This window comes from Oncorhynchus mykiss, chromosome 11, assembly GCF_013265735.2.
Source record: "Oncorhynchus mykiss isolate Arlee chromosome 11, USDA_OmykA_1.1, whole genome shotgun sequence".
In the NCBI taxonomy this organism is placed as follows: domain Eukaryota; kingdom Metazoa; phylum Chordata; class Actinopteri; order Salmoniformes; family Salmonidae; genus Oncorhynchus; species Oncorhynchus mykiss.
In genome coordinates this window covers 4,549,310-4,562,681 of record NC_048575.1, presented here as the reverse complement: position 1 = coordinate 4,562,681, position 13,372 = coordinate 4,549,310, and the positions used below count along the sequence as shown (strand labels likewise).

The following is a 13,372-nucleotide window of genomic DNA, read 5'->3' as shown; positions in this document are numbered from 1 at the left end:
ACACATAGGTTAGCATTTTTAGTCATGAATGTTGTTCTGGAGGCAACTCTGCAGAGTGGTCACTAGCTGGCACAGCCACAAAGTCATACAAACCTTAACTTTAACCACACTGCACACCCTAATGCCTAACCGTAACTTTAAAGATTACCAAAAAGCTATTTTATTAACATTTGTTTACATTTTTACATTATAGACAATTTTGACTTTGCAGCTGGCCCACCCAGTCGAAATAGCTCAGTTTTGCCTCCAGGACAAGACACATCACAATAAACCTTCCTACAACACTATCAGGTTCGAAGGTAAGACCCAATTGCAGACTATGTCGAAGTAACAATGTATCATGACACAATGCGAGACCCAGATGCAGACACAGGAGGCAGATGGTTGGAGTCTTACAATGTTTAATAATCCAAAAGGGGTAGGCAAGAGAATGGTTGTGGACAGGTTAAAGGTCAAAACCAGATCAGAGTCCAGGAGGTACAGAGTGGCAGACAGGCTTGAGGTCAAGGCAGGCAGAATGGTCAGGCAGGCGGGTACAGAGTCCAGAAACAGGCAAGGGTCAAAACCAGTAGGACTAGAAAAAGGAGAATAGCAAAAAGCAGGAGAACGGGGAAAAGAACGCTGGTTTACTTGGAAAACATACAAGATGAACTGGAACAGAGAGACAGGAAACACAGGGATAAATACACTGGCACAGAGAGACAGGAAACACAGGGATAAATACACTGGCACAGAGAGACAGGAAACACAGGGATAAATACACTGGCACAGAGAGACAGGAAACACAGGGATAAATACACTGGTACAGAGAGACAGGAAACACAGGGATAAATACACTGGTACAGAGAGACAGGAAACACAGGGGTAAATACACTGGCACAGAGAGACAGGAAACACAGGGATAAATACACTGGGGATAATAAGCGACACCTGGAGGGGGTGGAGACAATCACAAGGAGCAGGTGAAACAGATCAGGGCGTGACACAATGTTTATTACAGCAACAGGGTCAGGCAAACCACGGGTCAAGGCAGGCCGGGGTCGATAATCTAGAGTAGTGGTGAGAAGGTACAGGACAGCAGGTAGGCTCAGGAAAGGCATGAATGGTCAAAACCGGGAAAAACAGGAACATTAGGCAAGACAGGAGCAGGGGTGAAAACCGCTGGTAGGTTTGAAGAAGAAAACGAACTGGCAACAGACAAACAGAGAACACAATTATAAATACACAGGGGATAATGGGGAAGAAGGGTGACACCTGGAGGGGGGGGGGGGGGAGACAATCACAAGGACAGGTGAAACAGATCAGGACGTGACATACACACTCAAATAAGAACCATCTTTCCTGTGAAATGTGCGGCTGCATTTCAATAATCTGAAGTGGCTTTCTCGCCTCATCTCCTTCCATTCATCAACACAGATCTAAGGTAAGGAGACAAGAAGAGGAAGCCATTTTGGACAGTTGAGATGGACCAGGGGTGTCAAGGTCATTCTATGGAGGGGTTGTGTGTGTGTGCTGGTTTTTAATTATTTTCTTTCAATTTGTGTCTAATTAAGACCTAGATAACCAGGTGAGGAGAGTTCCAATCATGTACTCTCGATAACCAGGTGAGGAGTGAAAACCCTCAGAGATTCGTCCCTCCAGTGAATGAGTTTGACACGCTTTAGATCATGGAGATGCTTACCATCATGTTCATCAGCAGGATCGGCATGAGGATGACAAACACCACAAACATGTAGAAAGTGAGGAAGGGAAATGGAAGTTTGTTGTCTAGGTATATGTCCAGAATGTTGCTTTGGTAATTCAGTTCTCCAACCATCATCACAAAGATCTGGACCCCAGACAGGTCCAGTCGCTCAAACTCTTTCTGAAACAACAAAAGAGAGAAAGAGAAATGGGATGACATGGAACATGGCAGAGGACATAAAACATAAGCAGATCTTAGTTCCATCTCAGATATCTTTGTTGATTTTTTGAAATGACAAATTACCTATGTAGGCCTTATGAAGGGTTTATGAAGGCGTCATTAGGCCTTATAGGGCATCTGCACTTCCTGATTTGGCCTTGTTTTTCATCAATGCTCATTAAGAAATGCTAGCAGCCATGACTGAAGGCAAACAAGAGTTGTCTTGGGGGTTTCTTGGGTGAGTCTTTGCCATTCAATCACAACGAAGAGCAGTAGTAGGTACAGCGAGGTAAAACTAAACTAGCTTTTCTATGGAGAGAATGAAGTTTTGAAGTTCTCCCCTCCTGACTGACCTGCCACCTCAAGATGGTCAGTTCTATGTGTAAGCTAAAGCCTGTACGGACCTTGTGTTTAGCCAAGCTGACAGCAGCTAGCTAGCTAGCATAGCTTGGTGATAGCTGCAGCTGGCTATACTATGATAACGCAGCACTCCGGGCCAAGGGCACAACGGCCACTGGCCACAAAAGGCATGGATTTTTTTAGGGTGCATTACGGCCACACAAATGGGATGCCGCTGAGGAAATTCTGCAAAATTGTGGATGAGAGACTGATGTTGTGTGTGCAGCCCGGGCAAAAAAACTAACCCGAGCTCATGCCTTTCAAGCAACTGTTTTCAAATTATCATCAGAGTCGCATCATGGAGCCTTACAATGTATTAAAAATCAAAACACATAGCCCAACGTTTGTAAAACAACTAAAGTTACATAAATAACTCTCAATTAAGCATATAGGAGTACCTATTTTTTTGCCTTATGTGCGCACTTCCTCAAATTGTTTGGAGGAAATAACCTTTCTACTTTATAACTTTGGGATCGGTGTCCCTTCCACGGGACAGCTAACGTAGGCTAATGCGATTAGCATGAGGTTATAAGTAACAAGAACATTTCCCAGGACATAGACATGTCTGATATTTGCATAAAGCTTAAATTCTTGTTAATCAAATTGCATTGGCCAATTTACAGTAGCTATTACAGTGAAATAATACCATGCCATTGTTTGAGGAGAGTGCACACTTTTGAACAAGAAAAGTTATTAATAAACAAATTAGGCACATTTGAGCAGTTTTAAAACAACATTTTGAACAGAAATGCAATGGTTCATTGGATCAGTCTGAAACTTTGCACATACACTGATGCCATCTAGTGGCCAAAATCTAAATTGCACATGGGCTGGAAAAATATATTATGGCCTTTCTCTTGCATTTCAAAGATGATGGTACAAAAGAACGGTTGTTTTTTTTCTTTGTATTATCTTTTACCAGATCTATTGTGATATGTTCAACTAAATTCTTTTCACATGGTCATAAACATCAAAGAGTTTTCTTTCAAATGGTACCAAGAATATGCATATCCTTGCTTCAGGGCCTGAGCTACAGGCAGTTAGATTTGGGTTTGTCATTTTAGAAGAAAATTGAAAAAAAGGGGGGAATCCTTTTATTCAGCTTTGTTCAATTGTATTTTTCATACTTTAAAATAATGCCTAGGAATACTAAGCAAATCTTGTCTGCTAAATGAATGAGTGTAGCCCAACAGCCATTTGGCATGGCCAGATCAGGACCTAACACAAGGACAATTCAGAGTATGTTATTCTGTTCTTCTGAAATACACTACATTTTCTTCATATCATGCTTCTTTAGACCTGTCTGAAATACATATTGGGTTAATTGTGAAGGTCTAGGCTGTATCACCGGCTGCCAAAATGTTGTGCATGCCACAGCCCTAATCCTATCTGGATGGTATTTCTACGGCTAGATAGTAAGAGCCACTAGAACAATGTTTCTGACTCCTATCGATGCCACATAGGCTTTCAAAATGAGAAGTTGGTTTTCCAAGGGCAGTTGACTTTAAAAAACAAATGTTGTGTTATTTAAAATGGGGACCACTGTTTGGGATGTCTCTTCTCACCTGATTGAGCATGAGGGCATGGAACACCAAGGACCACTGTTTGAGATGTCTCTTCTCACCTGATTGAGCATGAGGGCATGGAAGACCAAGGACCACTGTTTGAGATGTCTCTTCTCACCTGATTGAGCATGAGGGCATGGAACACCAAGGACCACTGTTTGAGATGTCTCTTCTCACCTGATTGAGCATGAGGGCATGGAACACCAAGGACCACTGTTTGAGATGTCTCTTCTCACCTGATTGAGCATGAGGGCATGGAACACCAAGGACCACTGTTTGAGATGTCCCTTCTCACCTGATTGAGCATGAGGGCATGGGAGACCAAGGACCACTGTTTGTGATGTCTCTTCTCACCTGATTGAGCATGAGGGCATGGAACACCAAGGAACACTGTTTGAGATGTCTCTTCTCACCTGATTGAGCATGAGGGCATGGAACACCAAGGACCACTGTTTGAGATGTCCCTTCTCACCTGATTGAGCATGAGGGCATGGGAGACCAAGGACCACTGTTTGTGATGTCTCTTCTCACCTGATTGAGCATGAGGGCATGGAACACCAAGGACCACTGTTTGAGATGTCTCTTCTCACCTGATTGAGCATGAGGGCATGGAACACCAAGGACCACTGTTTGAGATGTCTCTTCTCACCTGATTGAGCATGAGGGCATGGAACACCAAGGACCACTGTTTGAGATGTCTCTTCTCACCTGATTGAGCATGAGGGCATGGAACACCAAGGACCACTGTTTGAGATGTCTCTTCTCACCTGATTGAGCATGAGGGCATGGAAGACCAAGGACCACTGTTTGAGATGTCTCTTCTCACCTGATTGAGCATGAGGGCATGGAAGACCAAGGACCACTGTTTGAGATGTCTCTTCTCACCTGATTGAGCATGAGGGCATGGAAGACCAAGGCAAACGCCAGCATCAGAAAGAAGAAAAGCAGTAGGATTTTCCACAATGTCTTCGCAATCTCGTTAAACATCACCACGTAAATCCCAAAGTGCTCAAACCTGGCAAGAGGAAACACAGGAAGGATTTGAATAACATTTGATATGTGCACTACTCACAATATTCAAAAAAACTAAGTAAAATAGTTTTTTTTATTGTCTGTCTACACCCGAGGAATGTCAGCTACATTGTTCGGACAGTTGGTAAAAACCTTTGCAGATAGAATAGGAAGCTAATCCAGGATTGAAAGACTGCCATCGCCCCAGCCTGCCAGTACCAAGACCCCTCAACGTTGAAATTCAGGGGGATGACGAAGAGAAGAGAGAAGATGGCCACGGTCCAGTCCTGATAGTTAAAGGGATCCTTGAAGTAACTCAAACGCTATTGAGAGAAAACGAGAGAATGTCAGGTACACGTCTGAAACTACATTTTTTAGAATGAGCCTTCAATTGACTTTATTGCAAGACAAACACAACTTTACCTAAGTTAAGTGAGAATTCAAATGATGAAGCCTATTGAAAATATATTTTTGGGGATGTTGCATTAGCCCAATTGATCACACATGGAAGAACTGACAATATATCACTGTTTAACCAGCGGTTTCTTTATAAAAGCGTTATAACTTTTCTTGACGACAACAATAAATAGTAACTAGCAGCAGTCACCAGTAACCTGTATCGTTAAAGTTGTAAAGTTCCTATTTTGGCACATTTGTACTGTGATAACACGTTTAAATAAGAGACCCCCCCCCCCCTCTCTGATCCATCACGAGCGACGCGTCTGTGTGTCTGTCTGGAGACGTTACTGAAGGTCTACCTGGTGGTACATCTGCGTCACTTCCTTCCCCATGGAATAAATGTTCATCACCAGCACCATCACCATGCAGCCGGACAGGAAGGAACCTTGCTGTGGGTCAAAGGTTGTCAGATTTAAAGGAGAAGTTTACCCAAAATCAAATAAACTTCCAAGTGATTCCATGTATTGCAACTAGTTCCGTGGAGTTTGCCCTCTCCCCCCCCCCTTCTCTCTCTCCCTGGACGCTGTAACAAAAAACAACGGGTCATGTGACACGTTATTGGAACTCTGCTCTGTTGTCAGTGAATACCCGGTTCACAAATCAGCAAACTGTGGACAGATTCATTGTTTTATCGAAAGCGTACGGCCAAATTAGCATTTTTTTTTGTTGTAAAAAAAGTACCATCGGTTTTGAGTCAGGATATGTGTACAGTACTTTTCCACCTCAAACATTTGCGATTATTTTACGTAGCTGACTGCCACAGCAGTGGAGATGGGTCACAATTGAGCATGTGTGACCTCGTGGGGTAAACTCTGGTCACGATTATGCCCTTAAATGGAGCTTGATGCCACAGTTTTATTTGGTGGGAGAAGGAGCTGGTTCGAAGGTTGATAGAGTCCGGATCACTGGTTGCTGCGGAAAAGGAGGAAGGTCAAAAGGGGTGTGAGTGTAACGGATGTGAAGTAGCTAGCTTAGTTAGCGGTGGTGCGCGCTAATTAGCGTTTCAATCGGTGACGTCACTAGCTCTGAGACCTTGAAGTAGTAATTCCCCTTGCTCTGCAAGTGCCGTGGCTTTTGTGGAGCGATAGGTAACAATGCTTCGCGGGTGACTGTTGTTGATGTGTGCAGAGGGTCCAGAGACCTGTGGGGCCTAATCAGAGACCAGAGACCTGTGGGCCCTAACTAGAGACCAGAGCCCTATGGGCCCTAATCAGAGACCAGAGACTTATGGGGCCTAATCAGAGACCAGAGACCTGTGGGGCCTAATCAGAGACCAGAGACCTATGGGGCCTAATCAGAGACCAGAGACGTATGGGGCCTAATCAGAGACCAGAGACCTATGGGGCCTAATCAGAGACCAGAGACCTATGGGGCCTAATAAGAGACCAGAGACCTATGGGGCCTAATCAGAGACCAGAAACCTATGGGGCCTAATAAGAGACCAGAGACCTATGGGGCCTAATCAGAGACCCGAGACCTATGGGGAATAATAAGAGACCAGAGACCTATGGGGTCTGACCAAAGACCTATGGGGTCTGACCAGAGACCTATGGGGCTTGACCAGAGACCTATGGGGTCTGACCAGAGACCTATGGTGTCTGACCAGAGACCAGAGACCTATGGGGTCTGACCAGAGACCTATGGGGCTTGACCAGAGACCTATGGCCTGACCAGAGAACTATGGGGTCTGACCAGAGACCTATGGGGCCTGACCAGAGACCTATGGGGCCTGACCAGAGACCTATGGGTCTGACCAGAGACCTACGGGCCCTAATCAGAGACCTATGGGTCTGACCAGAGACCTATGGTGTCTTACCAGAGACCAGAGACCTATGGGACCTGACCAGAGACCTGCAGGACCTGACCTGAGACCTATGGGGTCTGACCGGAGACCTATGGGCCCTATTCATAGACCAATGGGGCCTGACCAGAGACCTGTGGGCCCTCATCAGAGACCTATGGGGTCTGACCAGACACCTGTGGGCCCTAATCAGAGACCTATGAGGCCTGACCAGAGACCTATGGGGTCTGACCAGAGACCTGTGGGCCCTAATCAGATACCTATGGGGTCAGACCAGAGACCAGAGACCTATGGGGCCTGACCAGAGACCTATGGGGCCTGGCCAGAGACCTATGGCGTCTGACCAGAGACCTATGGGGCCTGAGCAGACCAGAGACCTATGTGGCCTGACCAGAGACCTGCGGAGCCTGACCAGAGACCTATGGGGCCTGACCAGAGACCTATGGGGCCTGACCAGAGACCTATGGGATCTGACCAGAGAACTATGGGGTCTGACCAGAGACAAATGGGGTCTGACCAGAGACCTGTGGGCCCTAATCAGAGACCTATGGGGTCTGACCAGAGACCAGAGACCTATGGGGCCTGACCGGAGACCTATGGGGCCTGACCAGAGAACTATGGGGTCTGACCAGAGACAAATGGGGTCTGACCAGAGACCTATGGGGCCTGACCAGAGACCTACAGGGCCTGACCAGAGACCTATGGGGTCTGACCAGAGACCTATGGGGCCTGACCAGAGACCTATGGCCTGACCAGAGAACTATGGGGTCTGACCAGAGACCTATGGGGCCTGACCAGAGACCTATGGGGCCTGACCAGAGACCTATGGGTCTGACCAGAGACCTACGGGCCCTAATCAGAGACCTATGGGTCTGACCAGAGACCTGCGGTTCCTAATCAGAGACCTATGGGTCTTACCAGAGACCTGCGGGCCCTGACCAGGAACCTATGGGTCTGACCAGAGACCTGCTGGCCCTGACCAGAAACCTATGGGTCTGACCAGAGACCTACGGGCACTGACCAGAAACCTATGGGTCTGACCAGAGTTGTGCGGGCCCTGACCAGAAACCTATGGGTCTGACCAGAGTAGTACACCATATAGTGAACAGGGTGCCATTTCGGACCCAGACAATGATCTGGTCAACAAGGTCACATGACTGTATCCTCCTCCTTCTGGGGAATGAGAGATGTGTGATGACATCACCCCGATTGCATCCCAAATGGCGCCCTATTCCCTATACAGTGCACTACTTAGAGACAGTTGTAATGTACTGTATGAATCAATTCAATGACCTGCAACTTTGACTATACTTTCTATAGCAGCATTTCCCAAACGTGGTCCTGGGTACCTCAAGGGGTGCACATTTAGTTTTGTATACCCTAGTCTTGATGATGAGGTGATTAGGCTATTTGAATCAGACGTGTTGTGCTCGGGAAAACATCAAAATGTGCGAGCCTTTGGGTCCCGGGGACCAAGTTTGAGAACCTTGCCTATAGCAATGTGTTGTTTATATAGCGTATACTAGCGAATGCATAATGCAAATCACTTCCGTTCAACTGCTTGACCACTAGACCTATACTAAGGCACGGTGTGAGAATGTCATTTTTATTCCCACTCGTAAATTGATACTAGCCAATCCATGATGGCAAGGTCTCACCCCCCATGCACTCGCTTTCTTCTGTTTGTTAATAACACAAAGCATATGCTCCTTTCATTACAATTTCTCCTAACACACACACACACCATTACAGCCGAGCCCACAGCACCTGGCATTTGACAGCCATGCAGCCAGTATTACTGTACAGTACCTCTCTGAAGGAAATGGGCACCATGGTGACAGCTGTGGTGTTGTCAGGGCTGGTGTAGTCCAGGCTGGGTCTCAGGCTCACTATGAGGTGGGTGAGAGGAAGCAGACCCAGCAGGTACACGAACAGGTTCAGAAGGTGGGCAGCGCTCCCGTAGGCCACCCTGGAGTTAGGAAATAGAAGAATCATAAAAGCCTAATGGGCCCTGGTCGAAATCAGTGTAGTGTTTAGCAGGGGTTGGAACCGGTTCAGGGAACAGAACCGAAAACTGGAACAAAATTCAAGGAACAGAAACGGAACCTGGAACGAAAGTGATCCATACTGTTCTGGAACATAAATTTTATTTTTAAAGGCTTTTGAACTGGTCAACAACATTATTTAATGCTACCGAGTTTGTGCTGCTACCCTGTTGTTTTGATACCGTGTTGTTGTCATGTTGTGTTTCTACCATGCTGTGTTGTCATGTGTTGCTGCCATGCTGTGTTGTCATGTGTTTCTGCCATGCTGTGTTGTCATGTGTTGCAGCCATGCTGTGTTGTCATGTGTTGCTGCCATGCTGTGTTGTCATGTGTTGCTGCCATGCTGTGTTGTCATGTGTTGCTGCCATGCTGTGTTGTCATGTGTTGCTGCCATGCTGTGTTGTCATGTGTTGCTGCCATGCTGTGTTGTTGTCTTAGGTCTCTCTTTGTGTAGTTTTGTGGCGTCTCTCTGGCCGTGATGCATGTTTTGTCCTACATTTTTATTTTTAATCCCAGCCTTCGTCCCGCAGGTGGCCTTTTGCCTCTTGGAGGCCGTCATTGTAAATAACAATTTGTTTAAATAAAGGTTAAATACAATTAAAGTAAAATGTTCCAGGCATTTTTTTCTACTCACACAAAAAAATGCAACAAAGCTCCTATGCGAAGCCAGTGTCTGCCTGCAAGTTAAACATCTTTGCCAATGTGTGTGAGCCCCTCCCCCTCTGAAGCATAGGCTACTGTAGCCCCTCCCCCTCTGAAGCATAGGCTACTGTAGCCCCCCCCCTCTGAAGCATAGGCTACTGTAGCCCCTCCCCCTTCCGAAGCGTAGACTACTCTAGCCCCTGCCCCTCTGAAGCATAGGCTACTGTAGCCCCTCCCCCTTCCGAAGCGTAGGCTACTGTAGCCCCTCCCCCTCTGAAGCATCGGCTACTGTAGCCCCTCCCCCTTCCGAAGCGTAGACTACTCTAGCGCCTCCCCCTCTGAAGCATAGGCTACTGTAGCCCATCCCCTTCCGACGCGTAGGCTACTGTAGCCCCTCCCCCTCTGAAGCATAGGCTACTGTAGCCCCTACCCCTTCCGAAGCGTAGACTACTCTAGCCCCTCCCCCTTCCGAAGCGTAGACAACTGTAGCCCCTCCCCCCTCTGAAGCGTAGACTACTGTACTGACATTAGAATTGTGATTCAGAAGATGGGGAGAGATGTTTTATTAGCTAGAGAAGAATGGATTAACATTTTCAATGGTATTTAAGGATACTATAGGCCTAGTTTATTAACTACAAAAATGTTAGATGTGTTTTTAATTCTGGTGCCGCTCTGCACACACAAGCTTGTTAGCTAGCTAGCTCACAGGATATTCAAAGTTCCTCCTTACAAGCCACTCCTCCTAGATATAATTCTCTGGACCTAATTCAGATAATGCATGTCATAACAAGGTGCCCAGCGCTTCAAGCCTCCCCCTCAATCCAATATCGCTCTCATCTTGCACCATAGGCTACAATAGTTTGTCCATCACACACGTAAACAACTAGCTTACCTGCTCGATCCGCACTGATTGGTGAAGTAGTTTAATGGGCAAAATTTTAAAAAACAAACGTGATTTTACAGGTTATAAACTTTTTTGGTGGTTCGAACTGGTTCAGACTCTTTATTTTGCTGGCCGGAACAGTGGAAAGGAACTTAACAAATGATGGTTCCGTTTAAAATGAAACGATTGTGAAATAATTTCGTTTCCAACCCTTTGATGTACGGAATAGGGTCCTAGATTACTCTAAATACTGACCACTTCATCTCCAGGTATTTCTTGCAGACGGGGTGTGAGAGGAGCTCTATGCGGTTGTATTTCACCATGGCCTGAGAGAGAGAATAAAAGGTTGATGAGTATTTGGATCATTGTATGTTAAAAATAATCTCTCTCTTACTAAAACATTTAACTCTAGCACACTGGTGATCTTGATGCTTCCAACAGCTAATGGATCTTTTGTACACCAACGTTTCTGTCCCAATAGACCTTCACCAAGCTGTTTTACAGAGAGCTGAAACCCCGCTCTCGTTAGAACTCTCGCTGCCGCAGGAGCTCACTGTTCTGAACAGTACAGGTTTGCTTTTACACTAAATCTACAATAGAAGCTGAGGTTAAAAAAATAAAAATAGTCTAATGTATCCGTAGTGTTCTTACATTCAGAGTGGCCAGAGGCTGGATCTTCAGGCCTTTGTCTACCTTTGCGTGCTTCGTCAGTGCTATTGGAGCCTGAAGCCACTGGAAATTGTAGTCGATCTACACAGAAGAAAGAAAACAGCATTTGAAAATTTATAAAAACGTTCATATTTTTGTATTTATTTTACTGAAATTGTACAGTTTGCAAAATTCCAGAATCTTTCCCAAAATTGTTCAGGTTTTCTATGAAATCCTCTGGAATATTTCTGGAATCTAGAGGGAATACGCAAGGGAAATAGGGAATCCTCCAACCAACATTTCTGTAAAACCATTGAATTTTTGTGTAAAAGTGAACTGTCATTTTGCCTCCCTAGTATTAAGTGCATATGGTGGAATATACTCACATGGTAGTCAGGACTTCTGGTATCGTCGTCTGATTCTCTAATGCAGCGATCCAGAAGGTACTGAACAGGTACAGGGAGATGAGGTGAAATCACCTGGTTAACCTCCTGGTTAAACTAATGGCCACTTGGGATTTTCCTCCACGTTTATATATTTGTAAAAGTCTATGCACAAGCATATTATCATTAACCCTTATTTTATCAACTAAGTTGACTGAAAACTTGAACATCTAGTTTTCAGCAATGACATGGGTGATAAAATATATTTGTTCTCAGGACACCCTTTTAAATCAAATCAAATGTTATTTTGTAAAATACAGTAGGCTACACGTTACTCTCATTTCTCAATATATTTCTTCCTTCGAAATCGAATCAAATCAAATCAGATTTGATTTGATTTGATTCCTTCACCGGCTTAAAAAAAAGTTGAGGCTCAAACGGATCCTCACTAATTTTACCAAGAAAGTTGGAGCAAACCTTGCAAGACTCTGGCAGCAAGTCAACCAGGTCCAACACTGGACAACGACGGCCAGCATCACGTTTGAACATACTCAGGATGTGAGTACATCTGTAAAACACAAACAACAAACACATGTCTTTATCTGGAGGGTCTGTGATCCTCTCCTTGTGATTGGACCAGGAGAAACCCATGGCAGAGAAAGGTTAATAGACCACTAGACTAGGGTTGTAAAATCCCAAGTCTGTGATCCTCTCCTTGTGATTGGACCAGGAGAAACCCATGGCAGAGAAAGGTTAATAGACCACTAGACTAGGGTTGTAAAATCCCAAGTCTGTGATCCTCTCCTTGTGATTGGACCAGGAGAAACCCATGGCAGAGAAAGGTTAATAGACCACTAGACTAGGGTTGTAAAATCCCAAGTCTGTGATCCTCTCCTTGTGATTGGACCAGGAGAAACCCATGGCAGTGAAAGGTTAATAGACCACTAGACTAGGGTTGTAAAATCCCAAGTCTGTGATCCTCTCCTTGTGATTGGACCAGGAGAAACCCATGGCAGAGAAAGGTTATTAGACCACTAGACTAGGGTTGTAAAATCCCAAGTCTGTGATCCTCTCCTTGTGACTGGACCAGGAGAAACCCATGGCAGAGAAAGGTTAATAGACCACTAGACTAGGGTTGTAAAATCCCAAGTCTGTGATCCTCTCCTTGTGATTGGACCAGGAGAAACCCATGGCAGTGAAAGGTTAATAGACCACTAGACTAGGGTTGTAAAATCCCAAGTCTGTGATCCTCTCCTTGTGATTGGACCAGGAGAAACCCATGGCAGAGAAAGGTTAATAGACCACTAGACTAGGGTTGTAAAATCCCAAGTCTGTGATCCTCTCCTTGTGACTGGACCAGGAGAAACCCATGGCAGAGAAAGGTTAATAGACCACTAGACTAGGGTTGTAAAATCCCAAGTCTGTGATCCTCTCCTTGTGATTGGACCAGGAGAAACCCATGGCAGTGAAAGGTTAATAGACCACTAGACTAGGGTTGTAAAATCCCAAGTCTGTGATCCTCTCCTTGTGATTGGACCAGGAGAAACCCATGGCAGTGAAAGGTTAATAGACCACTAGACTAGGGTTGTAAAATCCCAAGTCTGTGATCCTCTCCTTGTGATTGGACCAGGAG

At 45.4% G+C, this 13,372-nt stretch overlaps 1 protein-coding gene across 2 annotated transcripts in view; it reads right to left on the bottom strand.

Moving 5' to 3' along the window:
* The window catches only part of LOC110536527 (transient receptor potential cation channel subfamily A member 1), a 76,824-nt gene that overhangs the window by 5,910 nt on the left and 57,542 nt on the right, over nt 1–13,372 (bottom strand). For both annotated transcript variants that reach the window (XM_036934674.1, XM_036934675.1), the window contains exons 16-24: nt 12,217–12,307; nt 11,743–11,802; nt 11,360–11,458; nt 10,964–11,034; nt 8,948–9,107; nt 5,637–5,726; nt 5,032–5,201; nt 4,753–4,882; nt 1,682–1,864 (exon numbers count right to left, since the gene is read on the bottom strand). In XM_036934674.1, coding sequence (XP_036790569.1) covers nt 1,682–1,864; nt 4,753–4,882; nt 5,032–5,201; nt 5,637–5,726; nt 8,948–9,107; nt 10,964–11,034; nt 11,360–11,458; nt 11,743–11,802; nt 12,217–12,307 — 1,054 coding nt within the window. The remainder of the gene's footprint in view (nt 1–1,681; nt 1,865–4,752; nt 4,883–5,031; nt 5,202–5,636; nt 5,727–8,947; nt 9,108–10,963; nt 11,035–11,359; nt 11,459–11,742; nt 11,803–12,216; nt 12,308–13,372) is intronic.